Source organism: Pseudopipra pipra, chromosome 5 (assembly GCF_036250125.1).
Source record: "Pseudopipra pipra isolate bDixPip1 chromosome 5, bDixPip1.hap1, whole genome shotgun sequence".
In the NCBI taxonomy this organism is placed as follows: Eukaryota; Metazoa; Chordata; class Aves; order Passeriformes; family Pipridae; genus Pseudopipra; species Pseudopipra pipra.
The window spans coordinates 30,679,359-30,706,812 of NC_087553.1; the positions used below are offsets into that span (position 1 = coordinate 30,679,359).

At 38.4% G+C, this 27,454-nt stretch overlaps 1 protein-coding gene across 3 annotated transcripts; it reads right to left on the reverse strand.

Moving 5' to 3' along the window:
* On the reverse strand, positions 1–27,450 carry NUDT4 (nudix hydrolase 4). Of its 3 annotated transcripts, none has more exons than XM_064655466.1 (5): positions 27,339–27,450; positions 13,773–13,883; positions 7,203–7,247; positions 4,657–4,741; positions 1–3,592 (listed from the first exon to the last, which is right to left on the reverse strand). In XM_064655466.1, exons 1-5 carry the CDS (start codon positions 27,435–27,437, stop codon positions 3,390–3,392), a joined length of 543 nt encoding a protein of 180 aa, XP_064511536.1. In that variant the 5' UTR covers positions 27,438–27,450; the 3' UTR covers positions 1–3,389. The 3 variants fall into 3 exon arrangements, with proteins under 3 accessions (XP_064511536.1, XP_064511535.1, XP_064511537.1); XM_064655465.1 differs by having other exon boundaries at positions 4,657–4,744; XM_064655467.1 differs by lacking the exon at positions 27,339–27,450 and adding an exon at positions 26,480–26,503 and having other exon boundaries at positions 4,657–4,744.
* Between the last annotated feature and the right edge of the window lie 4 nt (positions 27,451–27,454).

Below are 27,454 nucleotides of genomic sequence, written 5' to 3' on the forward strand. Positions count from 1 at the left end.
CACAGGACTAATTTAGATTTTATTCTGGTATTTCTCGAATATAAAAAGTCAAAATTCTTACATCGATCTTGAAAGAAAATCCATGCAAGCAGGTCAAAATGTTTACAACTTAATTTCCCCCCCTTCCCTTCAGTTTTCACTTCGTAACCCAAGTGTCCGTCCCTCAGGTTTTTTTCACAGCACATTGTTAACAGAACAATGCTAGGCTAAGTCAAGGGTGCAGTAAGCACCAAAATAAGAGTTTTCATTTGAACAGCCTCTCTGCAATAGCTCAGTATTTCTTGTGGTGTTTAAAGCACATCCATTTCACTTAATTCTGGCTCCATGTGGTTTTGAACTTTAAGGCTCTTTTTTCTTTGATACCACCACAATCTTAACTTGTGAGAATCTCAAAACCTAACAGTCACGAAAAGCAGCGGTACGAAGTACACTGACAGTTGCAGATGACAACCTGTCTCTTCCCTTTCTCCTCAGGAGAACCAAATCTGGATACATTGTACAGAATTTACGGCATGAGAAAAATCCCAAATCTGTATGAAATAGGTTTGGCCCACCAAAATAGAGATTCACGTAATAACAAAATGCTTCTACATTTAAGTTGATAGGTAGTAGAAAAAACTGTAGCCTTCCTATTTTCATTTTTACACAGACCCTTTCTGTTGTCAGATTTCATTAGTATTGAAGCCATACTGCTGTCCCTTTACCACAGTTGTTCCCTGTAGCATAACTGAAGTGTTTTCAGTTTACATTTCAATTCACAACACACTTATCTTTGAAAGGGAGTAGAAGTCAAACTAAGCAGTAGAGCTTCATTCTGAAGGTTGCATAGAGACTGAAGAGATTTATACAACAAATGCTGTGTAAAAAAAAAATGGCACTACTGAACAGCTCAAATGTGTGTGACCAAAAAAAAAAAATCAAAATATTTATAGGCAATAAAATCTTGAGTTTGTTAGCAACAGCAACACTGTACATTTTACATTATTATCAAATACATAATTCAGGAGTTACAAAATAAGGTCATGCATTACCACTAAATCTCATACAAGCTTGGATTGGTTTCATTCCAAGAATCTGAAATGGAGACAATGCATTTTTTTATGAATAAGAACTCAAAACTCGATCTTGTTTTTGCTTTCACAGACTCAATATAATCTTGTTATAAGAAAACCTGTACAAGTTTGCTCAATTTAAAGTGATAAAATAACTACTGAACAAAAAAGTGAGCATTAAAGTGATCAAAAAAGGGAGCTAAATGATTTACTCTTTTAAAGGCAGCTTCAGAGCCAGAGGTACCCTTCTACACCATGGGTATGATTTTAACGAAGATCAGACATTCATCATGCTCAACTCCACCTTCTGTTTCACCTGGCAAAACAGTGCATTTCATAGTTTAAAGTAGTGAGCTGAGCAAATGGTGTCCCATTCTGCATCAGGTTCAGTGTAAAGCAGGCATACCCGTGTGTGCACTAATGAAATAGCAACACTCCTTCCCTGGCCCCCTCCTCACATCTGAAAGGATGGATAAGCTGTTGGCAATACTTCCACCTTTAGGTGCACCTGAACAGTTGCATGTTCTTTCCAGTTCTGGAAGTGATCTGGACCAGGAGCTAAGAGAGATGGAAAGGAGCATCCTACCCACCATTTCAGAAGTCTTCAGCTTTGTGGCTCATGCCTCTTGTCAGTAGTATTTATGCCTCTTCAAAGAGAGCAGCATTAAGAGATCAGATCATCTGTCTCCCTAGTTTCACTGCATTTACATATGGCACAAGATTGGTTTTCTAAGAGTAACTTGTGGCAACAACCTTTTTTTCCTAAAAAAGTGTAACAGCACAAAAAAATTCATAGCAGCATTTTCCACAATTTGTGTTAAAAAAGTAGAAGTTAACCATTTGTGTATTGAGTAACAAAAGGTTTAAATTACATTTATTTTCCATTTTACACTCACTATTTACTAGGTGGACTATTTACAAAGGTTCAAATGTTACATAAGAGAATGAGCTTTACCCAGAATTAACTTCACATGTGAGGTAGTGGTCTACCTCAACCTCTGTTTTGGCTGGATGTAAAGGAGGTACAGTTGGGTTTAGATCCTAGAAAAAATTCAGAAGTAGGAAGTTTATGTGAATTAGACTGTGTTCTTGTAGAAGAAATCATGCACACACACATATGGAGAGAGAGAAATCCTATGGTAAAAACATTAAGACCAACAGTGGATTTCATTTTCATCTTTATGGCTGAAGAAGAGGAAAAAATAATTAAGAACAGGGTAGTTGTCAGCTGTACCTCATTTATTCCAACTAACTGTTTAATCAAGAGGCCAGCTTTTAGTTGAAGAATCTAAAGAAATTGATGTTAAAACACTAGAGGTGAAGGATTTAATAATTAACTTAAAATTGGGGTTTTCAGCACACCCACCCTCTAAATAAGACAAAGGAGTATTATTTCCCTACTAGTGTAGTAAGTATCCTGAATCAAGCCTGGGAGGTAGCATTACGAGCTCCTTGCAGGGCAAGACATCTCAACACATGGTTGCTAATAGACACCTTTGTAACGTAATGGTGCCCCCTGGCTAAGTCTTACTTTCTTCCAAACATTTTAAAATTGTAACAGACTGCAGGAACACTACATGAGATGCTTCTAATTGAAGATTAGAAGTTTTTGGAACCTGCAGAGTAATTATACCACAAACAAAACATGTATCAATATTAAAAGGAAAAAAGTGGGTGGAAGAGGGATCTACAATGCTTTTCACACAAGTCTTCTCACAGTTCATCAGTTGACCAAGTTTTGGTAGCTGCAAGACAAAGTTATTTTTCTTGCTCTAGTTACATTACATGAAGATTGCATAGGACAAGGCAACCTTTTGGATAACTGAGGCAAGCAGTGCTTAGTGTCAGTATCCTTTGCTCTTGACGGGCTGAATGTGGTTTAGTGCTTTATTGTAGTCACCCTTATGCATCTCTGCCTTCAGCACATCCATTTACTCAATTACTGCCAGCTTAAGATCCTAGCACTTCATCTGTGGATACTAAATAAGAGTTTAGTAAAAGACTATTTGCTCAAGCTTTAACTACTGACTAAAACTCACAAGTCTTAAATAAGCTGAACACCACTGAGATGCATATTTTATTTTAGCAGATATGGAAATTTATATACTCAAGTTTTTTTTTAAATGGCCTATTAAGGCATCTTAAAAAAATCCCTATATGGCTTTGGTTTGCTGAAATACTATTTTACATTGTTAAAAAAGAAAAACATGTTCAAATAAATTTGACATTATGACACATTCACATATTTCACTTAGAACGGACAGTTATACAGATGCCTACATGTGATCACAGATGTCTCCCGACGTGATGGCATGAATAAAAAGGTAATCCAAATGTTTATCTCACAGTAGAGGGCAACCCAGAAGTCTGTGCAGAAGTGACATATAGGGAGTTGTTATCTGAAAGAGGGGGAACCCCAGAGTTTCCATTGGTGGGTGAACAGCTCAGTTTCAGTTTTTCCAAATACTCCGCATGAACAGGCTTGTGACACTGGAGGACCTTGATTGCATCTTCTACTTTAAACCATTCTCTTTTCCTTCCTGAATGAGGAAGAACAGAGTTACAAAATTTAAACAGCACCGTTGGTTGCTATCTAGTCATTCACTTTTTCTCAGTTCTTTAGAAGCTGAGGTTATCAGGTAAAAGAGAGTGAAAAGACCTTGGAAGAACTGATGAATGCAAGAGATTCACTCTTGCAAGCTTACTAAAATGCAATTCATAATAAAGCCTCTGAGATAACACTCTTGAAGAAGATGCTGGACAGAAACTCATGACTGTTCATATGCTCCAAAAGCCACATCTAGTCATTAGAGAAAAGGATGATATAACTTAAATTACTTCATACTGCCTTCCTATGTTGTCATGCCTAGTGGAAAACCAGTCTTTAGACTGAACACGCATGCATGAAGTTACAGAAGAATGAGTTGGTCTGATGTCAAAAGCAGAGTTACATACTCAAAAACCTCCACATATGTCCATGTATGGAGTTACTGAAGTTAGCATAAGTTTTAGAAAATAATACACCTTATACCAGAAATATGTTTATATTATAAAGTTTCAAGACTTAATCCTACTATGATCGTTCTAGGACCATCTGTTTTTATTTTTACAAGTCAGTCCTTCAAAATTCAAGGTCTCTGAAAATACTTACAGACAAGGTCAAGGATAGTATTATTAAAAGTGGGATTAATTCTATTTTTCATTTGGTTTTACAGCATTACAGGTACTATGCTTGAACATATATAAACTGCTTGTTTAAGATCAAGCATATCAGACAGCAAAACATTCTACTTTTTAAGGAAAAAACAATTTAGCAGTACAGTATTTGGCCTTTAAAAAAATTATAAACTGTGTATCGAAGTAATAATGATGTTTATTCCATCATAATACTTAGAATACTCTAATATAATGTAAGAGTAACACAATGTGTTGGAAGCAACCCTAGTTATATGTGTACTAAAGAGCGGAAGAACAGCATCCAATAACTTCAGTTTCTAGAACAGAATTGGTATTCCCCCCAAATTATACAAGTTGCTTTGGAAAAAGGAAAGAAGTCTGCTTAATACATTTGTAAGTGTAGCATGAGGACAGAGAATTAATTTACCTATATTAACTGAATCCTCCCAGTCTTCCAGTATTTCCGTCACAGTAAGAACATAAACATATGTCCTATGCTTCCGATCCTGGTTCTGCTTGAATATTAGAAGTAGAAGTTTTAATTCTCAGCAAAACTTACAGATTTACCACAACTATAAGATTAAAAATGACTTACCTGTAAAGGATACTTGCCAGCAAACCTGGCTTTTATTTTAACTAAACAAACTTCTGTACTGATGAGACCCAAAGTGATGGGAAAACAAAAGTTTTATTTGAAACAGCTATTCTGTTCTACTAGGCTAAGAAACCCCAACCAAGCCAAAGACAACGCAAACAATTTTGAAGATTATGAAGTTGTGACCAAAGTATGTTCTTGGTCATCCAGGTCATCTACACAATGTTGGCTATAAAGTTTCACTCAGTAAGTGAGGCAAATTAAATAGGCTGTGCTTGCACTCATGACAAATGCAAAAATCATTACCAGGTCTTGCTCACTTGACGCGTGTGCCACAACTGCAGCACTAACACCTCTTTAGAAGGCACATGTTTTGCACAAGGCAGGTCAAACACAGACTGACAGAGGTGGTCTGCTCAGGGCAAGGCTGCTGTGCTGCAGCCAAGTCCATACAAGGCTGGCATGGACATAACTCCCTGCTAGCTCCAAAGCAGGCTAGTGGCAGTGTCTGAGATGCTGCCTGACTAATCAAACCATCCTTCTACTTGGAAAAGGGCCGAGCTCCTAAAAAACCTAGGAACATCTACAATTACAACTATATTAAGAATCAAGAGATGTTATGGCCTAGCTCCCCTTACAGATGGTTGTATCCTTGTTCCTCTATTTGTTCCTACTTAACTCTGTTTCACTACAAGCTCAATATAGTTTTAGACTTTTGTGCTTCACTAGGAAATAAAAATTTTAAGAGAATTCTTTGTTAGTATCACTATTACATGGAATAGATACATCTATACCATGTACCCTTTCTGGCTGCAGTTCTACAACAGGATTCAGCAGCAGCATTGATTTCCATCTTTGCTTAGTTCCGTCCCCAGGTCACAAGGTGTGACCCCCTCAGTGGTACTAAAAACTGTTTGTGGGGCCATGTTGTGAAACTGAAGTAGGGCCTTGATTTAAATTAGAAGTAACCTAAAAAAGTGACATTACACAGATTTTTCTCTTCTGGTCTAGCTGGTGGTTGATGCCTTCAGAAGAGCATACAGCTCAATTACCAATGCATCACCATCCTTTGCAGCCCTCATTTTAAGGCAAGAACATGATAGGTATCCTGGGTTTTTTTTTTTGGTCTGAGCTGGGAAATGGAAAATACTTCTGTAGACTGACCAGGAGAGTTAAAACACAGACAAGTTAATATATAGGACCATCCAGCTGTACTCAAACCCAAAACACATCAGAAAAAAGGCGAGTGCTACTAACTACAAACAGGAGCTTCTCCAGTCTTGTCATGGCTTCCATATGTCTCACAGTGGGAACACCTATATCACTGTAGCAACTAGTAAGTAGTTGACTAAGTAATATTTCAGACAGGAAATCCCTGTCAGGAATACACTACTTCTGAAAGCTGGGTAAAGATTTGTACCTAACTGAGACTAAGGGACTTCCACTTAACATACAGCACAACACAATAACACTGGATGTTTTAGGAGCTGATGATTACTAACACCAGTCTACTTCTGTCTAGAACCTGAGCAGAAGTGGGCAACACTAACACTAAAGGAGAGTTCTATCTAGCATGCATCTTCTTGCTGTCAATACCTCTGATTCTGATGTTTACACTACGAAATAGAAGTTTTGAACTACATAGTTTGTTAAAGGTTAGATTTATCTGTTATCCAAAGCCTTAGCCTTTTTAGTGAATCAAAGCCATGAGGTACTTCTTATACAGACCCATCAATTTAGCTGTGTGAAAGTTTGGGTTAAATAGTTTCAGCAAAATCTAACCAGGGAGGAAAAGTCAAAAGAGTGCCCCAAAGAAGGCAGGCGTGATATTTTAAAAATCCTAAATCTGTCAATGTTGTTGTTTTGGTGGTGTTTTTTTTCCGTCTTTGTTTGTTTGTGTTTTTGTTTTGTTTGTTTGTTGTGGTTTTTTTGTTAGTTTGGTTTTTTCTTTTTTTTTTTTTACATCTAGGTGTTGTCCAAGTACTAATTTAATCTTTCCAGTAAAGGTCCAAAATGACCCTGAGATGAGCTCAGTTGGTTGCTACTAACACCATGGTCGTGAGGCTGATCCCTGTATGGGCCATTCACTTACGAGCTGGACAAGATGATCCTTTTAGGTCCCTTCCAACTCAGAATATTCTGTGATTCTGATTCTGTGAAATTGGTATAAGTACTTTGAAATCTTCCTATTCAAATCTTCATACATCGCGTAACAACTAAAGTCAGTCAACCGTCTAATGCAGCACATCCAGTCACATTGCAAAATTATAGGAAGGTAATACTTATGAACTTAAGTCTGATGTTGCAGTTTATCAATTTTCACAAAAAGACACAAACAAAAACCCATTGTTTTTTAAAACTTAAAAGAAATAGCTCACCTCAAATATCCCAAGTAGTCTGCCTAGCTTTCCCTTTACTCCAGCCTACAAAACAAACAGGAAAAAGCGTTAGCATGTGGTATTAATTTGAAAAACTAAAATATCAGTACCATTCTCCTACATTAATTAGCATGCTCCTCCTTATTAGGGGTATTTAAGCAAGTGTTTTAACTAGATAGTGCTGCACTGCTTCTGAAGTTTCTAGATTTAGAGTACTTACAAGTAGTAGAGTACAGAAGCTTGTCCTAATGAGTGGATCAAAGAATGCATAAATCTTTCAAGTTTTCCATCCAGACTAAAATACTGTATTACTTACCACATTCTTTGTGTACTGTATTTTATTAAATAGGTAAATGATATCCAATACTGAAATAATCCAGGAAAGTACATAGGACAAGAGATAATTTCAAGTAGTATAATAACTGATCTAGAGAAGCAATACTTGAAACTCCATTGCTATTTTACATAGAAACTTATGTACAAGTTTTCACAATACAATAACAAATTAAACTGTAGGTAATTGGATGGATCTTGCAGTATAATGATTTCATGTGTGCTGGTTTTTATATAAAAGTGTAGCTTTTGGCATGTAATTTGAAATCCAAATTTATATCCCTGATTCTCTACATTTTTGAACTCGTTTTCTAGCTGGTAATATTACAAAAGGCTTTAAATTCAGAGTTTTACTCCAGCATTTTAAAACAATCCCTGCGTGTATCAGCCTGTGCTTAGTGATTTTTATCAATCCAGTTCAGGTGGTCATTACTTTCTACTAAGATTCTAAGGTTTTCTTTTCTAAAAGTAATATATAATGCCTTTTCCAACACACATAGCTTATGTCATCCATTAATTCTAAACAAAACTCAGTCCATATGCCTGAGACACAAAGGCATATGTTGCCTACTGGCAGACAAAGCCATATTTAGATTTTGTTTTGGCTTGTTGTATAACTGATATTTAAAACAGGGCTTCCTAGCACTAAGATGACATTTTCTAATCTTTAGTCTTTGCTTCCAGCTTTAGCCAGAGACAGTTATTGATGTCTTACGTCTTTATATAAAGGAACCATATGGATCTTAATTACATTTTAATGAGTACCTCTGACAAATCACTGGACAGGCTTTAGCAATAAGTCTAATCAAAGTATTACAAGTGAATGTTTTCTGTGACTGTCTTTTTAAAGAAAGCAGATGGCTGGTGATATTTATTAAGCCGTTTTGATAAAGGAAGTCTGATCTCAGCCCGTGCAACTCATCAAACATTTTGCTAATCTAGAGCAAGAGCTAGACAAGAAATTAATGCAAAACTATGTACAATATTCTGTTTGTCTGCTGTGATGACCTGTAGAGCTCATGAAGCTGAAATACATAACTAGACCTGCTGGATAAATGATTAGGCAGCACATTAATTAGAAAAGTGGCAGGCCCTTATTTTGGTCTGAAAGAGTAAGCTATGCAACAACAGGTACTAAAGACTGCTTGTGCTTTACACTAGGTAATGAAAAATCACTTATAAGCCTAAAGGAACATGATGAGGAAACATTAAAGTTTCACTGATCGGTCCTAATTTCCTCAACATTAGAGTATCTTTTAAAAAAGAGAAGCAGAACCTAAAAGACTACAAACTTATGCTTCCGTTCTCAATTTTTGCCTTTCTCATTCAGCACTATCTAGAATTATTATATCCTTCAGATTTCTACATTGTGGCAAAGTGAACAACTAGAAAAAGCAATTTCCCATTATCCTATTCCATCAAAAGTACACGTGAATCTGTGGGATTAGTGGGGTTTTTTTAATACTTTAACTGTCCAAGTGTGCAGCTTTAGCTGCACAAGTTTTGTAACTTCATTTATCTCCTGAAGTTGCAGCAGAGAACAAGATTGTTTAATATGCTTAAATAAATGGCATAAAAGCATGACAGCAAGGCTAGTACAGACTCTGAAGTTTCTCAAACGTTAAAATAAGCTTTTCCAAGTACTAGGAAACTGCACTAAAGGAGACTATGCTCCATCAGAGGGAGGAAAAAAAAAAAAAGATGACTCCTCACCTCAAACCCAAATAACTGCCTCCCCAGTCCGTGATCCCAACCTCCCCTCAAACTTTTAATATTCTTTAACCCTTTTAGAAGTCCTGGCCAAGGCCTTATTTACACTATAAAGATTTTTGAAGGCAGGTCTATGGCAACAGGACTGTGGAAGGACAAAATCTCATCATCAACAGACGGAGTAGGGCTTCTCTGAGTTGCTAAGTGAGAGTCTGACAACTAGTATTTAACACGTGGCAAAACCACCACGACCAGCTAAGTTTATCAATACTGAACAGCTTTCATATACAAGCTTTTTCAACTTATTAGCACCCCATAGTAACAATGTGAATTTATCAATGTTACTCTAAGTGGAATTTGTTTAACAGTTTCTTTTTTCTCCCTCCAAGGAAATCAGTTCTTTAAACAAATACTCTTAGCTGAGTAATTCAGAATGAAGTGATTAGAAGAACTCCATTACATTAACTGTAAAAACTCTGCAAAGCTTGTAATGAAGCTCTGGTGCAACCAGATGTTACTATATAAACGTGATTACTGTCACTGATGTCTAGTTACTCTCTAGCCAAGGATACATGCTTCCAAAATGTAGCATCATTCCTGCAAACAGCAGTGTCTTTTGAAAACCTCTACACCCACAAGTGTAAAAAAGGTAGTAATTAGAAATCCCATGATTTTTCTCTGAAAGTAATATATTCAACTCAATAATCCTCATAGTTTTAAAAGTACCTTAGTTTTGACACGTTTTGAAGGAACTACATTACAATAAGAACTTGAAGGAAATTTTTTTGTTAGCAAAAGCACTTAAAAGATCACTGTCAAATTTAAGTGCCAGAGGACCAAGAAACACTTCAGCTTTATCCCCAGAATGTCAAATGAAGTTCCCCATTTCCCACTAGTAAGCTTCTAATCCAATGCACTGGTTAAAGTTCTAGACTTTGAAGCATTATGCCTCCCATAAAAACATACTTCTTCCTTTGGTCTTTATGTACCCGTGGCTGTTAAAATATGGTTCTTCAAGTAAACAGAAACCTATAGGCTGCTATAAGCGTGTGAAGAAGTCTGAACTTTGGGAGAAAAGTCTGAAAACCCCTCAGCACTACCTCTGACAGGCAAGCTGTTCAATTAAGTGCTACACTTCCCCAGAACAATTACCTAAGGAAGTCTGAGTACTATGGAAATAAGACCCCAAATCTGAATTTCATGCATATATTTTAGCATTAGTCTAAATCCAACCACAAGAGGGAAAACTATCCGCCTCATCCCATAATCTTTCTGGCCTGGAGGTCATTCCTGCTGGCAGCTCTAGAGGTACTGCAGTCTCAGATGTGCGTCAGACTTGTCTTTATCCTGTAGATGGAGCAAGAGTCATGTTGCAGTTTAATTTTTAAGCTAACAGTCTACCGGGGCAAAAAGTTGCTTAAAATCTGAAAAATCTGAGTTATTTTTAACTCTGGGATGTGTCAGATAGTACTTTAATGGCTACACTCCTGAAAGCACAGTGCAAGATTATTCCTGCCCCTTTTTTGCATATTCTTATAAAACAAAGCATTTCACTGTATCTGCCATAATCTTTCAGCTGAAAGGGTGCTTTATTAATTTATTCCTGAAGTGTCTACCTAGTCCTACTCTGTGGCATCCAATCATTTTTAAAATATCAGATGCTCACTGGAGCCGATTCCTCCATTTCCTGTGAGAGGTCTTAGATAATATTACTGCCATTTTCACTGTTGCACCGGATTAACCTTCAGGATCAGCCTCTTCTTCTCAGAAGCTATATTCACACAGGTCTGGAAATTGCATATTTTCTAGTGGGCATTTCAATATACCACTAAATACAAAGCAAGAGTGTTTTTTGTGAGATGGAGCAAGAAAAGGGAGTGAGAGGGTGCTCCTCCATTGACAAGGCTGGACATCATCAGCTTGCCACTCATTTGTGTCATTTTTCTTTTAACAGTGCACGTGCAATCAACTTACTTTCATCTTTTCATGCTATGCAATTAAAGACTAAGCTCCAAATTCATTAACAGAGTAGCTCCTCATTTAGAAAAGGTTTAATACCTTTAATACCCTTAGATTGCTTTATACTGTAACTTGATTTTGGTACTTTGCTTTCAGGTTTGTAAACGTTTATTGTATCTAAATAATTAAGATAGTCTGTCAAGTTCTTGTAACCTATGAAATGTCAGACAAACTTAAATGAAACATACTAAATATTCAGTAGAGGTAAAACCCCATATCACTAACATGAACAGAACTTAAGGATGAAAAAAAAATCTGGAGTCATGTACACAGGGAGACTATGAAACAACTGCTGTCCATGTAGATTTGATCTTTAAAACAAAGATTTTAAATACACTACTGTTGGTGTCAAAGCGAGGGATATTTAAAGCCAGTGGGCTATCAGCACTCCTACCATTCAGAAATGCCATTATAACACTATGATTTTATCCATTTAAATAAATTAATAGAAACCAATGCTTAGTTTGTGCATGACCCAATACTGAAGAAACATTTCAAACCACTGCCAGTGTGTGTTCTTTGCAGTTTATTCATTCACAAAACTCTTAACAGTTCACTGTACTGTAACCAGCTTGCCAGGTGACATTGACCTCAGTATAAAAATAGAAAGGACATCTACCTCTAGAAAGGTCAGTATGAATTTCCATGGCTCAAAACCCTAAATAGACCTGTTTTTTCTTTAAATATGGCACTTTCCAATATTGTGGAAGCACTTAAGATTCAAGAATATGTAGTTCAAGAATATTTTAATTTAAGGCATGAGCTTTTAAGGCTGATCAGCTACACAAGCTATTAAACCCCAGAAACTCTGAAGGTGTAGAAGAAATGTCACCAAATGATTTTTGCTTATTAAAGCCTCTAGCCTTTGAAAAGTCTTTATGTGCTTGCAAGCACAGCTCAAGGCTGAACATGGCAGGCACTTTGTGTTGTACTCCAGATTATCATAAAAAGCATAGTCCCTTCAAGATCATCCATTCTTCACCATCAGAGAAAAACTCAAACATATGACTATAGTTCAGTCAGCTCTAGTTTGACATGGAGTTGGCACTTCACTAACGCTCATCTTGGGCTATGCCTTAGGTCAGATCAGCAATTAAAACTACTAGTGTTCACAAGAACCCTGAGCACAGGACTGTGCTTTTTAATCCCACCCATTGAACTTGTGGCAGTGGGAAGTGCCTGGAGTTTCTCCAGAGGTGCTACTACTGCTTAGAAGCCTAAATATTTGCTGACTCATTCCTAGAATCCTAACTCTTTGCTCCTTTCAAATGGACTGCCTTGTAGCTGAGTATGTCTTGTGTAGGTCTAAACTGGCTCCTCCAGCAGAACTGAACACTGTCCAGAACAACTTTGATTGAGTGAGGCTTATTTATGCTTTAACCTTGCTGCATGAAGGCTGCTAAGAGCACTGAATAGCCAACTAGTCTGTTCCCTATATAAGATGAGAGGAGAATCATTGACTCACAGTTCAGAGATCTCATTTTGACACTGAATAGCAGGCAGCATTTGGTGTAAGTCACATCTATATCAAGTTCCTAAGCCACGACAACACAACAGAACCAGTCTTAAGGCTAACCAAACTAAACCACTAGATAGCACAGCTAATAAAAAAAATGTCATTCCACATACTAATTAGCAAGAACATTAATGTATTTTGTGAATAGCAGTAGTCAAACTGGAATGAGAAAACTGTTTAAGACTAGTAGAAATCCTGTGGTTCACTCACTTGCCAGGATGCATCCCCTTTCTGCATAATCTTATACCTCCTATTTACAAGTATGACATTCTGATTTTTCTTTCAGTTTTACTTGGCTTAAAGTAACATTTAACATTTTTGACAGTTTTCCTAGGAAAAATAAATAGCAAATGAAACCTAGAATTTTGAATTTGAAATTTAAGCATTGTACTGGAGTGGGAAACTGCCTGAATTCATCACAACTTAAAGCTCTGTTTTGCCTAGGCGTAGGAGCAGAGACAGAAAGGCAAACTATGGTGCTTGCTTTATGGATAAACAATCTTAAATGTATGAATTCTCAACTGCTCAGATAGATCAGCTTCTAATCTGCTTAGCTTGGAATGTCCTCAAGGCTCCCTTTATTTCTCTTTTTTATGCAGATGCACATTGATGGTTAGTTCATCTTCAGTCCATTCTAGAAGAGATGCGACTCAAACATTTTCTTCACAAACACAGAAATGTAACACTACTAGAATATGTCATTTGGCATAAAGTCACAGTTCCACTTCCATTAAGTGTTTTCATAAAGGTAGACAGAAATTAAGCTATGCAATGAAAGAGTGCTGGGAAGCAAGCTAAGTTAATTAGTTCACCTCACCACACTATATACCCCAGTTCTAACATAGAACTACAGCTCTTTGAATTTGACAACCACATAGGTCTCAGTCAAATACTGGATAAAAGAGGCAGTTGCCTCTTCCTTCTTTGCTCCCATCTGAAGATAGCAGTGGGAAAAAGCAGCTGGATTTTTTGCTTTGTTTTGTTTTTGTTACCTCTTCATACACCTCTCTCACGGCTGCTCCCCCTGGCTCTTCTTCCGGTTCCATTCCTCCACCTGGTACAATCCACTGATCTGGGTATCGGCTACTGCTGACCAACAGCACCTATAAATAATTGCAAGTGACTGTTAAATACAGCTGGCAAGTCAGGAATATTGCTACTATCTGCTTTTTCAGCAATGCATTTATGCACCTAGCCAGGTGGACTGCAGACTTTAGAAATGAAACATAATAGGCAACCAGTAGTTGTAAAAAAGGTGAAATAATTAACATCCAGTCTTTTTAAAACAACTTAGTCAAGACAATGTTGTTGCAATCTCTTTGTACAAACACTTTCATTGGATGCTTAGACACAATGTGAAAAATACAGAAGACAATATGCACAGGAATGAAGGCATACAACAAAAATACAGTAACAACTCTCCAATACTGAGCAAGTCTTCAGATCATATAGATGGTAAAGCATGAAAATTAAGATATTAATGAAGTTAAACTTCACATAGAAATGTAACTAATTCTTCTGGAATGTCATCTTTTGGATAAAAAAAAAGGACTTCTGAAAATAATTCTAATTTTTAGTCTGAAACAAGCTTCCTTTTATGTTACTGAAGTGTTACGTTAGTATGACATGCTTACAATATTGCATAACTAAAATACAAGGAGAGCACTTCATTGGCCTTTCTCCAATTTGGCTTCTTTTAAACATTTATGTAAGAGGAAAAACCACAACACATTGAATTTGATTTTTAAATTTAATAAAAAGTTTTTCCCAAGACACTTTAATTTCACTTAATTTGACTCTACCTTGGTCCTATTCTTGATATGCACTAATTTAACCCTCCCTGTCTATAGGACCTGTCCTTCATAATATTCAGAGCTGAAAAGATTTTTTCTACCTGTCCAGCAAACTGGAATGCCTTGTATTTGGCGTAATTTTGCAATAGAAGTTGATGAAAATAAGACCTTGATTCAGGACCACATGGAAATAAACAGTTTAACTGGTATTTGAGACACACCCCAATTAGTAAGACACAGTCATCTGTGTAGTAAAACGCTTCATATTCTAGGGAATACTTATATAAACTCTACCCTGAAGTCAAAGGACAACTGTGGAGAGTATAAGGGCAGGGTCAGTGCTCAGATCTTTAACAGCAATTAAAAGACTAGCAACAAGAACCTCAGTCTAAAGGTTAAAGTTTTAACTGGTGCCAGAAAACGGAAGTGACAGTCCCAGGCTTCACCAACTACCTTTATGGACTTTAAACTTATCCCCGGCTGGATTAAGTAGGAAAATGACTCCCTGATGACAGCAACAGTGAAATGATTACCACTTATACTCTGTCCCTTTGGCACTCATGGAAATAGGTTGTAGGTTCACCTACAGGAACTGGGGAGTGTAATTAAGATGACTGCATACTTTGTGAATGCAACAATGCATGTGCATACTGAGGTGCACCTGGAAGAGCCTTATCTGATAGGTACCATCTTGTAATGTTTACTTTATGTGCAGTCAAGATTAGTCCTACACTGAAGGGATTCTCCACTGTACTAATTTCCTCCCCATTTTTTTCCTACGCTAAATAAGGAACACAGCAGAGTTAGTACAGAAGCATTCTTAGCATCTGATCTAAATGTTCATTTTTTTTTTCAGTCAACTCAGATATTTTACTCAACTATCTAAAAACCTAGGAGTAGTCAGCAAAAGCAACAAGGTTAGACACAAATGCACCTCAACTTGATCTTCACAGCCAAAGGTTTTGATTTCCTAGGATTCTTTCACATTAACAAAAGATTTCCAAAGCGTACGCAGCCCTACTAATTGTAATTTAGAAAAATTTAGAAATTTTAGAAAATTTTAGAAAAAATTTTTGAACATCTAGGTGAAGCACCTATATCACTACAAAGAACCACCATGTCAGCAGTACTTAAAGAACAGTTGTAAAATCCAAGTTATGAATTCACTTATGGGAGTCCAGATATAAGCATTACACATTATTTTCTGCTGATGAAGCTAGCATTCACTCCAGTCATGTGACAGGTAGCAACAATAATTAACAAAAGGACATTATATCACATTAAATCATTCCCAGCTTGGTAGAACAGTTTTAAATCAGCATTCATTTTTTAGTTAAGGCTAAACATAAAATTCTTAATTGCTACTATGGGATAAATCAGGTTTCTCATTCTGGTAGTGTAGCATAAAGCCAGGAATCTTTTATGCGTTTATATATAGTAGTTGACTACTGCTAATATGATCAACAGACTATCAAGCTGGGTTTGTACATCTATTAGCTTTAAATTACCCTTTTAAAAAGCAGAAACAAATAAATCTAGCAAGTAATCAACATTAAAATACATTAACTCTTGTAGATAGGCTCTACAGCTACATATACAATGAACTCCCAAGCATTACAACCTGGGAATTCATTTTAGCAACTATCCAAATCTCCACTAACCCTGGAACTGAATCATTTGCTCAAGCATATTTCCTTCTACGCTTTATTCTCCTACTGCTTTTACAGAATCCAAGGGATCACACTAAGATATATCCCTGAGACCTTCAGATGCACAATTTTTTTCATCCATTAACATTATCACGTGAAACCACCAGGACATGAAGCATCTATCCTGGGGTATGCTATCAAAAACATACTTGGTGGTAATCAGATTCTGCAAATGCTGAGAGCTGACAGCTGGCAGTTGCAAGATTGCATAGTAAGGCTGAAAAGCACTCCACACAGATTCTTTCAGGCACGGTATCAAGCAGTCTTGCAATCACTTCCAAGTTTTTGGTTTCGGTGTGTTGTTTTTCATTCCATGTAGTGAATGTAGTTTTCAGGTCTTTCCATCTGTAAGTCTCCAGAAGAGACATCCTCAATTACAAAATCAGCAGCAAAAATCCTGCAGTTCATCTTCCCTTAATAGAAGATAATCAAACTTAGATAGAGATCTAGGTTGCCTGGATATCCAGTCTTTTATGAGGAGATTCATGGTCACATAAATTACAATAGTCTACTGAAAAAGAAGACTGCAGAATCTCACACACCTGCATTTTGTCTGGCTTATGCACATCAAATTTTACACCATAACCTCATTAGGGTCAGAAGAAAAAAGCAAAAGTTCTTCCTATGCAGATAAATCTGTATCCCATGCAGATAAATCTGTATCACCAAATGCAGAACAAGGATTAAGGTGTCTTGAGTTGTATAACTTGCTAGGGTAATCTCCCAGTGCCTCTCCCATGTCTCTGAAAAAGGCTTACTCTTGATAACTCTTGTTCAAAAAGTTTACAGAGCATTGACAGCAAATCTGCTTGTCTGGTTATACTGCTAAGTTTATTTAACTCCAAAGACTAAGGTAAAGATATCATTTTCCATAATGCTGCCAAGTGAGGAAGTAAAGCTGCAAAATTCAGCAAAGAGGAAACAAAAGAAAAATTCTTCCACTAAGTGTTATTGCCAAGTTCCACCTTGCTTTCAAGTTCAGAAATAGCAATGACCTTTGAGTGCAGTGAGGAGGAGTAACTGCTAGCTCACCTACTTGTAATAAGCACCTATTGATACGCATAACCATGATATGGTTAACCAAAAACCCAAAGGTAATTACAGTGCAGGTGGCAGCATGGAACTTGGTCACTATAAATGCTAAGCCTGCAGACAAACAACTGAAAATTTCTAAAGATGCAAAAGTTTTGGCCTGTTTAGTGTTCTCAAGTCAAAAACACTTGTGAAACAGCAGTCATATATTCCAGAAGACCAAAATGGCAACAGCTCATAGTAGTACAAATTACAACCACAAGCTATTCCTCATTATATTTTTTTCCTATTAAGCAGTAGAGAAGTAGAATACGGTTTAAGTTTATATAAAATATCATTGCTTTCTATCTTCCTTAACTGTAGGACAAGATAGCTTACAAAAATAATTGTATTAAAAACCAACTTACATGAAAAAGCACAGTTAAAGTTGAAATTTGCTAGACAGAACAAACTGCCCCCCCCGCTGGACTCTTTTGACTTCAAAACAAAGTCATCCACAACCTGAAGTAAAAGGAAAAACAAGCTTACAGTTGAAAACGTATCATTCCAATTCCACAATAATTGTCATTAGATGTAAGTGCTCCACTCCCAGCCTAATTACATCTATCCCTCTCTTCCTCACTGCACAACCCATTTTTTCCCCTTACATCACTCTCACTAGCTACATCCAGCTTGCTGTTTGAATTACCTGATGGAGACAGGCAAGTCTGCCTTTTTTTATAGTACAACTGGCAGTTAAAAGGAATAATGTTCAAGAGAAATGAATCAATCCCTTGCTCCCAAAAGACCACCGAGCATGTGCAACTCCATTGCAAAGAACACCACATTGCTCAGGTGTACTACTCAACACTGCACAGAGAAGGAAAGGAGAAAGCAGGTGCAGGGAAGACAAAGGATTTAGCTCCCAAGCTCTACAAAGCTGAGTACACACAAATCATTTCAGAAGCCTTTAACTGTCAGAATATAGGAAAGATTGTAAAGGCATTAAAAGGTACCTCTCAGGTACAAAACAGTGTCAAAATCCTGAAGATGCTCCTGATGCCTGTACATCACAGGAGCATTAAGAGGAGAAAACATCCAAGCCTACTCTGAGAAAAAAAATAGGAGCCATTCTGATGGAGGTTAATAACACACTCAATGTGGAAACTTAGCCTACGTGGTTGGTCTGCTAAAGTTACAAGCATCTGAAAGAGTCAGAAAGATGGTTTAATCCAAATGCAGCCAAAAAGGTCAGTCAACCCCTATGATTTGTTTTAAAATGGCCATAAACAGATGCTCAGGGAAGAATACAAACAGTAAATATTTTATTATTCCCTAACACTTTCAACCTCCAATTGTTTTCAGCTTAGGAGCTTCCTAAACAGCACTGGGAAACTACTCTGAATGCTGCAACACAGGAACACTATTGAGAAGCAAGGAAAAGCACCTCTTACAAACACTGGATCACATTTCCAGAATTCACTGTATAAATTCTTAGGCAAAAGCATACATCTTGAATTAAAGAGCATATGTCAACCTGCTACTGTGCTACTGTAGTTAAAAGATTTCCTTTATCTAACAGTTTTTGCTATTTTAAGAATCACTGCCTCAGCAGTTCTGAAACAGTTTCTCAGTTTCACTATAGGCTAACGTGGTATCCTTGTCCTAGAACGCCACTGCCTTTTTAAACCTGGAGATATAATGTGCACAAAGTTATTGTAAAGTAGTAAAAACCCTTTAGGATCAGATTTTCACAGCATTTTAAAAACCAAGACTGCAACATCTTTACTTTCTCCCTTACAATGGCACAATGAACTCAGGAAGCTGATGTGGCTGAAAACTGTTTGTCCATTAAAGCTTAGTTTCCAGCCTTTGCACACAACACCTTTCAGGACACAGCCACTCAAGGGTCAGCACTGCACAAACTGGGGCAGAAAGGCACAACTGCAACTACCCCATTTCAGATCAGCCTAAGCCAGTTCAAGAGCCTCTAGCAAAGTACTTCAAAGACGACAGACTGAAAAACAGTTCCCAGCTATGACAGAGGTTAAAAAGACAATTTAGCCTACACGAACAGGAACTGGCAAAACAGCAGAGAAATGGCTAACTAGCAATACATTAATTCTGTAACACTCGTTAACTTGAGCACAATATCGTGAACGCATCCCAGAAAACTGGGTTCTGGCTACACAATATATTAAAGTCTGAAATATCCTCCCAACTTTACCTAAAGATCACTTTTCAAAGTAAAGTAGCAGCACAATGCTGGGACATCAATCAGTGCAACTTTACCCCCACTCTGAAGATGAATGAGATCAAATTACAGATATAATTTTATAATATTCAAAATTAGATCTGGAAATTAATTTTCCTTCGAGATCTGACTTTAAGGCTATATAGCAATAAGGAGAGGAACATCAGCCTTTTTCAGAAGAAGTTTTGATTTTAACTTACAATTAAAATTATATTATTTTAAAATTTTTAATTCACATTAAATTCACATATTTGGATAACATGTTATAGTGATTCAGAATTTGAGTGCCTTCCTCTGGCTATTTAAAGTACTTTGTTTTGTTCTTTGGCTAAAGTGTTCATATCAGGAATAGACAGCACTATAGTACTATGGCATGCCAGTCAGAACACATTTCCTCTCATCAACAAACACTCAAGTCACTTGTAACATTAGATCTCCCCCTAAGCTTTAGTATGCTTTGGAGAATCAGATGTAACAGGTCTCATGGTGTGATGAAGGATGCAGATCTTGCACCCAGACATATGGCAAAAGGAGATTCCTGGCTGAAAAAAACCCACTGCAAACAAACAAGAAAATTCCCACAAGTGCCCATAAAAGAAGTTTTAGTTCTCACACTGGGCCAGTTTACTTGCTAATCCACTTTACTTGCTAATACAGACCAAGGGAGAAAACACATAATGCAGCAGAGGTAGAGCTAAAACTCATATTGCTGTCTGTTTCTTTTAACTTGAAACCATGGTCTAATCTTGAGCAGGAGAACTGGGCTTTACTGGTTACTCAGCAACATAATCTGTTTGACTAAGGGATCAGCTTCCAAGCACTTGTGAGAAACAAGAGCTCCAAGTCTTTGAGAATGGTTCAGCTACATGTAAAGACATGACAAGGTTACTTCTTGACAAGTACAAGTTATCTTTTAGCCTTTTCTGTCTTTGAGATACTTAGAAAAAACCATACATCTCTGAAGACAAAAATTTGTTTTAAAGTATTTACTTTTATAGGACTGGTTTCACTGAAGTGCTTAAGCACTAAGTCAGAAAGCTACTGAATTTAAATAAGCTTTTCAAGTGTTCTACAAACAAGACTGGAAAAAAATACACATCAAGCTATGGTCTGTGAACTTACATATCTACAAAAGATGTTTAAGGAAACAAGTCTACAAACCCTACCTAGACATATGTATGCATATATGTGTGTGTATATAGGCATACCTATCTCTAGCTATGATTTTAATATATTTCTGAAGAAGCTGGCCACTCCGCTATTTCACAGAAACTGGTAATGTGGAAGTTTTGAGAACCACCGAGCCAACTGCAGCAATTCAAACAAAAATTTAGCCACCAGTTTAAATCCTCTAAGTAAAGTCAGGATGGTGCGAGTAAGCTATAAGCATATTTTCCTCAAGTATCTAAACACAAATATTAGTAGTTCAAAGTGATAGCATCTACTAAACAGGACAAAAAGTGTGTTGCAGGACATCTCAGCCTGATGTTAGACAAGTACAGTTTCCTTCTCTCCTCAGCCCACTTTGAGCAACTATCCACCCCATTAAACACATCCGTATGGCATAGACAAGTAATACCATAGGTATGGGAAAAAATAATTGATGTTTCACAATAAAAATAGGTCATGGTTGACTGATTTCAGTATCTGAAGACGCATGAATGAAGACCAAAGCTTTCTGCTGTGGTGGACAGATGAATTCCTGCAGCTGTGCCAAACCTGCAGGCTTCCACTGCTGCAAGGAGTTGCAGTTTGTCTAAAACTATTCCGACATGAAAGCAAGGTGCATATGCAATGCCTGCAGAAAGCTGTGTTTATTACTTCCACGGAAAAACAAGTGTCTTGTATTCTAAGTTGATCACCTGACATAAATCGTACCATAGCAACATAACATTCAACTTTTCTTAACATTAACACAAGCTTTAGCCACTGCAGAACCCCATACGAGCCTGCGGGGACACACCATAAGCAGACACTGTCTCTGTAGACACATCATAAAGAGCCATTTTGAAAGCTGTTTGTAGGTCTTGATTTTCCAAGCTATACCCCTTGGTATACCCCTACAGCACACAGATCATAGATTCAAAGGGTGGTTTGGGTTGGAAGGGACCTTTAAAGATCATCCCAGATCATGCAGTAGTTCCAAGCCCCATGCCACAGGCATGCCACATGCCACACCTTCCCCCAGACCAAATTGCTCATCCCACATGGCTGATGATGTCCAAATATCAAGAAAATGCTGAGGAAAATATAAGGCAGCAATTATCCTATGTCAATTACTCCTCCTATATGTTAGCAGGGCAGGGACGTAAGACAGAACAAGTAAAAACCACAGTGCATTTGAAATGCATATTGATATAGGTATTCTCTGGTATTTTAAAATATGCCCATATTCTATTAGACAATCACAGGTAATCCGTATCACTACAGAGACCATGCCAGCCTTAAATACTGGCCTTAAATAGTCATACCCCATGTTATTTTAAAACACACATTATTTGTTTGTTTACACATGAGAGCTTACATAGAAGGATAAAGAAACCAAATGAAAAATTCCAAGCAAGGTATGAAATATCTTTCATCACCGTGCAAGTTTATTTACAATAATTCCTAGAACACCTCATTTTGCCAGAGTAGCCAAGTCATACTTCTGGGCCCTCGTTTATGGATCAGATGGCATTACAACAGGTCTTTCTGGTTTTCAGACAATTTAGACCAATGCACATAAAAATAACACTTTACTTTTTCCTTTATCCTTTAGTAAAGGAGCTACAATGCTAAGAGCCTATAATTTTTAACTCAAGGTTAAGAGGCAATAGTTGTCATGCACGTGTATGCCCTGCTACAGGGGGGGAAAATTAAAATCTATATTTCCCATAAGTGTATAACAATAAATTTTTCCTCACTGTCTCAATAGTAAAAGAAAACCATTGCCATCTGTTTTCATCTCATGTACAAGGCTGAACAACAAAGGCAAAATTAAAAATTGAAAAGCTTGAAGACTTTTCTTTGCATATCAAATTATTTTAGATATGCCACTAGCAACTGCTGGCTGAACACTAAAGTAGGGCTTTTGATACCATACTTGATTACATAAAGCAGTGTTACAGATGCCAGAATAATTAGAACGCACTCAAGGTTTATATTCAAGATAAAAATAGCTGCTCATTTATTTGTATAAGTAAGATGTAGCTGATAGGGGAAAAAAAATAAATTAGCTTTAAAAATCATTTCAGTTATCCAAATTACTAGAAAAATTATGTTTATTACTATTTGTTCTGGTTGCTTTAAAGGCTTGTCTTGTTCTCTGCTTTGAGAGGAAAGAATTTCCATGTCTACCCTCTGCCCAGACCCCAAGACAGCAGCATTTTATGTAAAAACACTGTTTGCAGAACACGGAATGCATAAGCAATTCCAACCTGTGGAAGCAGTTGGTCCTCACAGTACCAAGAGGGGCTCTCCTGCAGGCTTATTCTAAAGCTGCCATCCACTCCTAGTTGCTCAAGAGAAACTTGCATTTCCTCATATACCGATCCACCAGCCCATCCCAGCCTGCTGAATACCATCAGCTTTTTGCACACATCTAACAGCTTCTTGTTTGTTCAAAGCAAAAAGCCTGCAGCCACCACACACTTCATGCTCACATAGCCTTGTTTCATTTTTTCATAGGATTTATCCTGCTTCATTTCTGGTTTTTTTTTTCTTCATTCAAAGGGCAGATAATGCCTGCAATTACTGTTTTATTTCCATTAAGAACAACAAAAGGAGCCAGCACTTAAGCTCATATCCAGGCATCTTGCTCTCTCTTCAGCCCAACAGCACTGAGACCAAATCGGGCAACACTTTAATAACAGCAGCCTAAGATCTCCTATAACACTCAAAAAATCCCAAAGCTATTGGCCACATTACTTGACTATTTGGGCTTCCTTTAGGATATTTTTCTTTTTAAATCATACAATATCACACCATGAAGGCTACAAAATCTAAACCAAACTGGACTATACAGCATTGAAGTGTCACGTGTGGAGGCACTTGAAGATGCAGAAACAGGAAGGGAGGACTTTCACAGTGGTCCATCTGCACAACCATCAGTCATTGCAGGTACGTACTTTCGGCTACAATACCAGCTCTCAAGACAAAGCAGAGGCTTTTGACAGGTTGCAGGACTGCGGGCAAGACCAGTTTCCAGCCTGTAACACTCAAGAGAACTGACTTAACAATTTTAAGTTTGGAAGCAAAGTTGGTAAGTCTAAGTGGACAGGGTGCTGTAGCCAGAGAGTAGGAGTTCAATGGCTGTATTTAAAACTGTATGCAGAAACCACCAGACTGAATTTTGCCTCAGCAGTATTCTACAGCTCACCTATGTTTCAAATTAAGAAATAAATAAGAAAACAGAAAACAAATATAAATAGATGCATAGATGTATAATAATAACAGAATAAATAGATGTACAATGGAATGTAAAAGATGGGTTTGGTCAAACCCATCCTTTGCTACCACAGTTTTTCAATTGACATGTTACTTCACTGTCCAGAAAACTCAGCTATAACACTGGCATCAGCAAAGATACAAAGGTAGCATAAGAAGTGCAATATGGTTAGAAAATGGACCAAGAAGCCATAACAAGCAGATTTTGATAGATGAACAATAGAGACATTAATGTTTTAGTAACTTGCCCAATTTTTGTCAATGAGCATAAAAGGCTATTACTGAAAATGTGGGTCTCTAAATTGAGAGGCAGTACCCATAAGTCATGATATCAACAGGGGATATCAAGCTGAAATTGCAAAAGAAGGATCACATTCAGTTAAGAACAAAATACTGTGAATTTCTGGTGCAAGTTGAGAGTTCAAAAAGTGGGAACAAGTTACTTAGATATCACCAGTGAGCACAAGATGACTACATGACAGCTTTACTGTCATGACAAAGATGGGTCCTATTAAATTTTTTTTCCTGCTATAGCTAGAGAAGTATTAGTAACCTTTTACACAATACAGTGAGATCCCATCTAAAGCGACCACAAGTGTTGCCCACGTTAAAAAATATGCCTGTCAAACTGAAGGAGATGCAAGACCTACCATGATTATCAAAAGAGAAAACTGGTTTTAAGAGAAGGGATTTTAAGACTTCAAGTTCATAAAAAATGCTAAGAAAGGAATGACTGCTGTCTACAGATATGTCAGAAAGCTAATTGTGAGAAAGGAGAAAAAGAAGCTAAAGCACAGGCACAACTGGATACAGACTGACCTTTCTGACAGTCAGAATGGAAGTAGAAAGACAGGTTAATTCTAGGATTTGTATCAGAAGATTGCTGTAGATACTCATTCCTCCAGAGAGAAACTAATCAGCTGAAAAGTAGAACAAGAGCCACTGAGTCTTGCAGACAGTATCTCTAGTTTAAAAATACAACAACAACAACAAATACAAAAACTTAGGATTTGGATTTCTTGCTTTTAAGACTCTTAAAAAGAAATATATTGCTAAAAATTCCTTTCAGTTGTCTGTTCTATTTTCTCTCTTCTAATGTCAAGCAACTATTTGCTTATGGGGTAGTAATCCTCTAAATCAAAATAACTACAAAATCTATTCTGCCTTGTGGTTCTTTTCCTCTCCAGCACCCAATAGCTTCTGCAGCAGTCTCCCGTTCCCCTCTTGTCGCAGTCACCCAGGTACCACATTTGTGTTCCTTCATACTGGAAGTCACCCCGCACTTTAAGACCCTGGAGATGCAGGTCGGTGGTACAATCTCTAGAGACTTAGAAAGGAAACACTGAAGACATTTACATGGAGTTTGAAGTAGATCTACATAGAAACTTACCAGGACAGCAGTGTTCAAGAACACAGAAGCAAGCCTTATCCAGCCAATTTTGGGAACGTGGCTGGTGATTCAAGTTAATCACAAACAGCATTCAGGCATCAAACTTCTAAGGAATAGGTTCTGTACTGATACAAGTGAAGCTGGCACTTAGGAAACAGCTACTAAGCAAGTTCAAGCTGTTCTCACTGCTTGCTTGGAAATAACCTGTCAGAAAGCAATTTGAACTGTTTCTACACACTTAATCTATGTCCTAAATCTGATGTGGTGTTATCCCATTTAGTTCACCCTTGAGTGTGTCTACTTGCATGATGCCAAAGCCCAGCCTCACGCCAGCCATACAGGTACTCTATCTGCAATACCACAATGGACTCTAATCCAGTAAGTGTCAGCACCCACTCTTACAGCCCAGCAAAGCTGCTACCATCATCCTTAGCCTCAGAGGATGTTATTACGCACAACAGTATTTTGAAGCAGCCAGTGATCTCATATGGATGCAAAACTGAAAGAGAATAACATGAAGTTGCATCAGGAAATGAAGAATGAATGGAAATTACTGACAAAGGTGACCTCAACAATGAATTTCCAACTTCCGTTGGTGCAAGAAAGCTGTTACAGTGGCTGAAGTGTTTGAACTCCAAATAAGTCTGAGCTGGAGTAGCATCCAAAAATAAATACTAAAGTCACATAAATGGAGAAGCATGCTGGAGTATCAGAAACCAAAGCAAAGCTAGACCAATAGCAAAACCTTGCAAGATTCCTGCTGAGGGCCTTTCTCCCTTATAATATTAGGAAGAGCTGATCAGCATGGTCCCAAGGCTGTATTTAAACCACACAGGGAATGGCATATACTAGAACACCATACAGATTTTTTGCCTAAACTCAAGTGTCTGTATTTTGAGATCAGGCCTCTCCCTGCTGCATTATATTGCTTAGTAGATATTTAAGTGAGACATCTGCCGTATTGGCAGCTTGGGGAGGACACCAACATCTTCCAGCATATAGATAAAGGGGAGAAAAAAGCCCAAACCCTAACCTTTGTAGTTATTTCATAGTTACTAAACAACAAAATGAAAACAGAAATCAAAAAATGGTATGCTTCCAGCCTGAGACCCACCTATTAACGAATTTTGCAATGAAACCATCAGCCGAGTACCCAGATAACGGGCAGTGCCATTGACCTTGGCTCGGAACACGGGGCAACTTTGTTGCCACCTCTCGATTCTGCTGCAACATAAAACCCCGCGTGAGTGCTACCTCCTACAGCCAAACTCGCAACACCACCCCTCCGGCTCCCGAGCATCCTGACAAAATATTTCCAAGCCCTGTTTTACTCTCTTAGTGGGAAAATAGAGTTTTCCAAGCACAACTTTTTTATTATCCTACCCCATGGGGGGCACAGAGTTCGCCTTCAGGGTGACACATCAGCCCTGCCCTCCACGCGCCATTATACATTAACCGGTTTTCCGCGCGTTGCGGGCACACAAAGGATAACACTGGAGTTCCAGTCAGTGTCGTGTCGTGTCGTGTCGCGTCGTGTCGTGTCCCGGGAGCGAGCGAGCTGCCCCTCCCTCCTTCCCTACCCTCCCTCCCTACTCTCCCTCCCCGCCGAGGGGCGCCGGGGCCGCGCACAAAGTCGGCGCCGCGCACGTGGGCGCGCGCCCCGCCGCCCCAAGATGGTGGGCAAGAGGCGCGCCCGCCCCGCCCCCGGCACGGCACGGACCGGACCGCCCGGTGACCGCCCGCCGCCGGCTCCGGCCGGCAGGGACGCGCACGGCCCCGGCGTGTCACCCCCTTCCCCGTCTCGGCGCGGAGGGAGCCCCGGCATGACTGTGTGCGCAGGGGGTGTCCCCCGGCAGGCGCCCGCGCCTCCTGGCCAGACAAAGGGGTCCCGCCGGTGGCGGCGGAACGGGAACCTGACCCGGGCCGGGCGCGGCGCCCCCCGCCCCACGTGCGCGGCGGCTCGGCGGGCTCACCTCGTCCTCCCGCTCGCTGCGGAAGCACAGGCACGCCGCCCGCTTCTTGTAGCCCTCCCGGTCGTATGTCCGCGTCTGGTTCGGCTTGAATTTCATCATAGAGGCGGTGACACGCC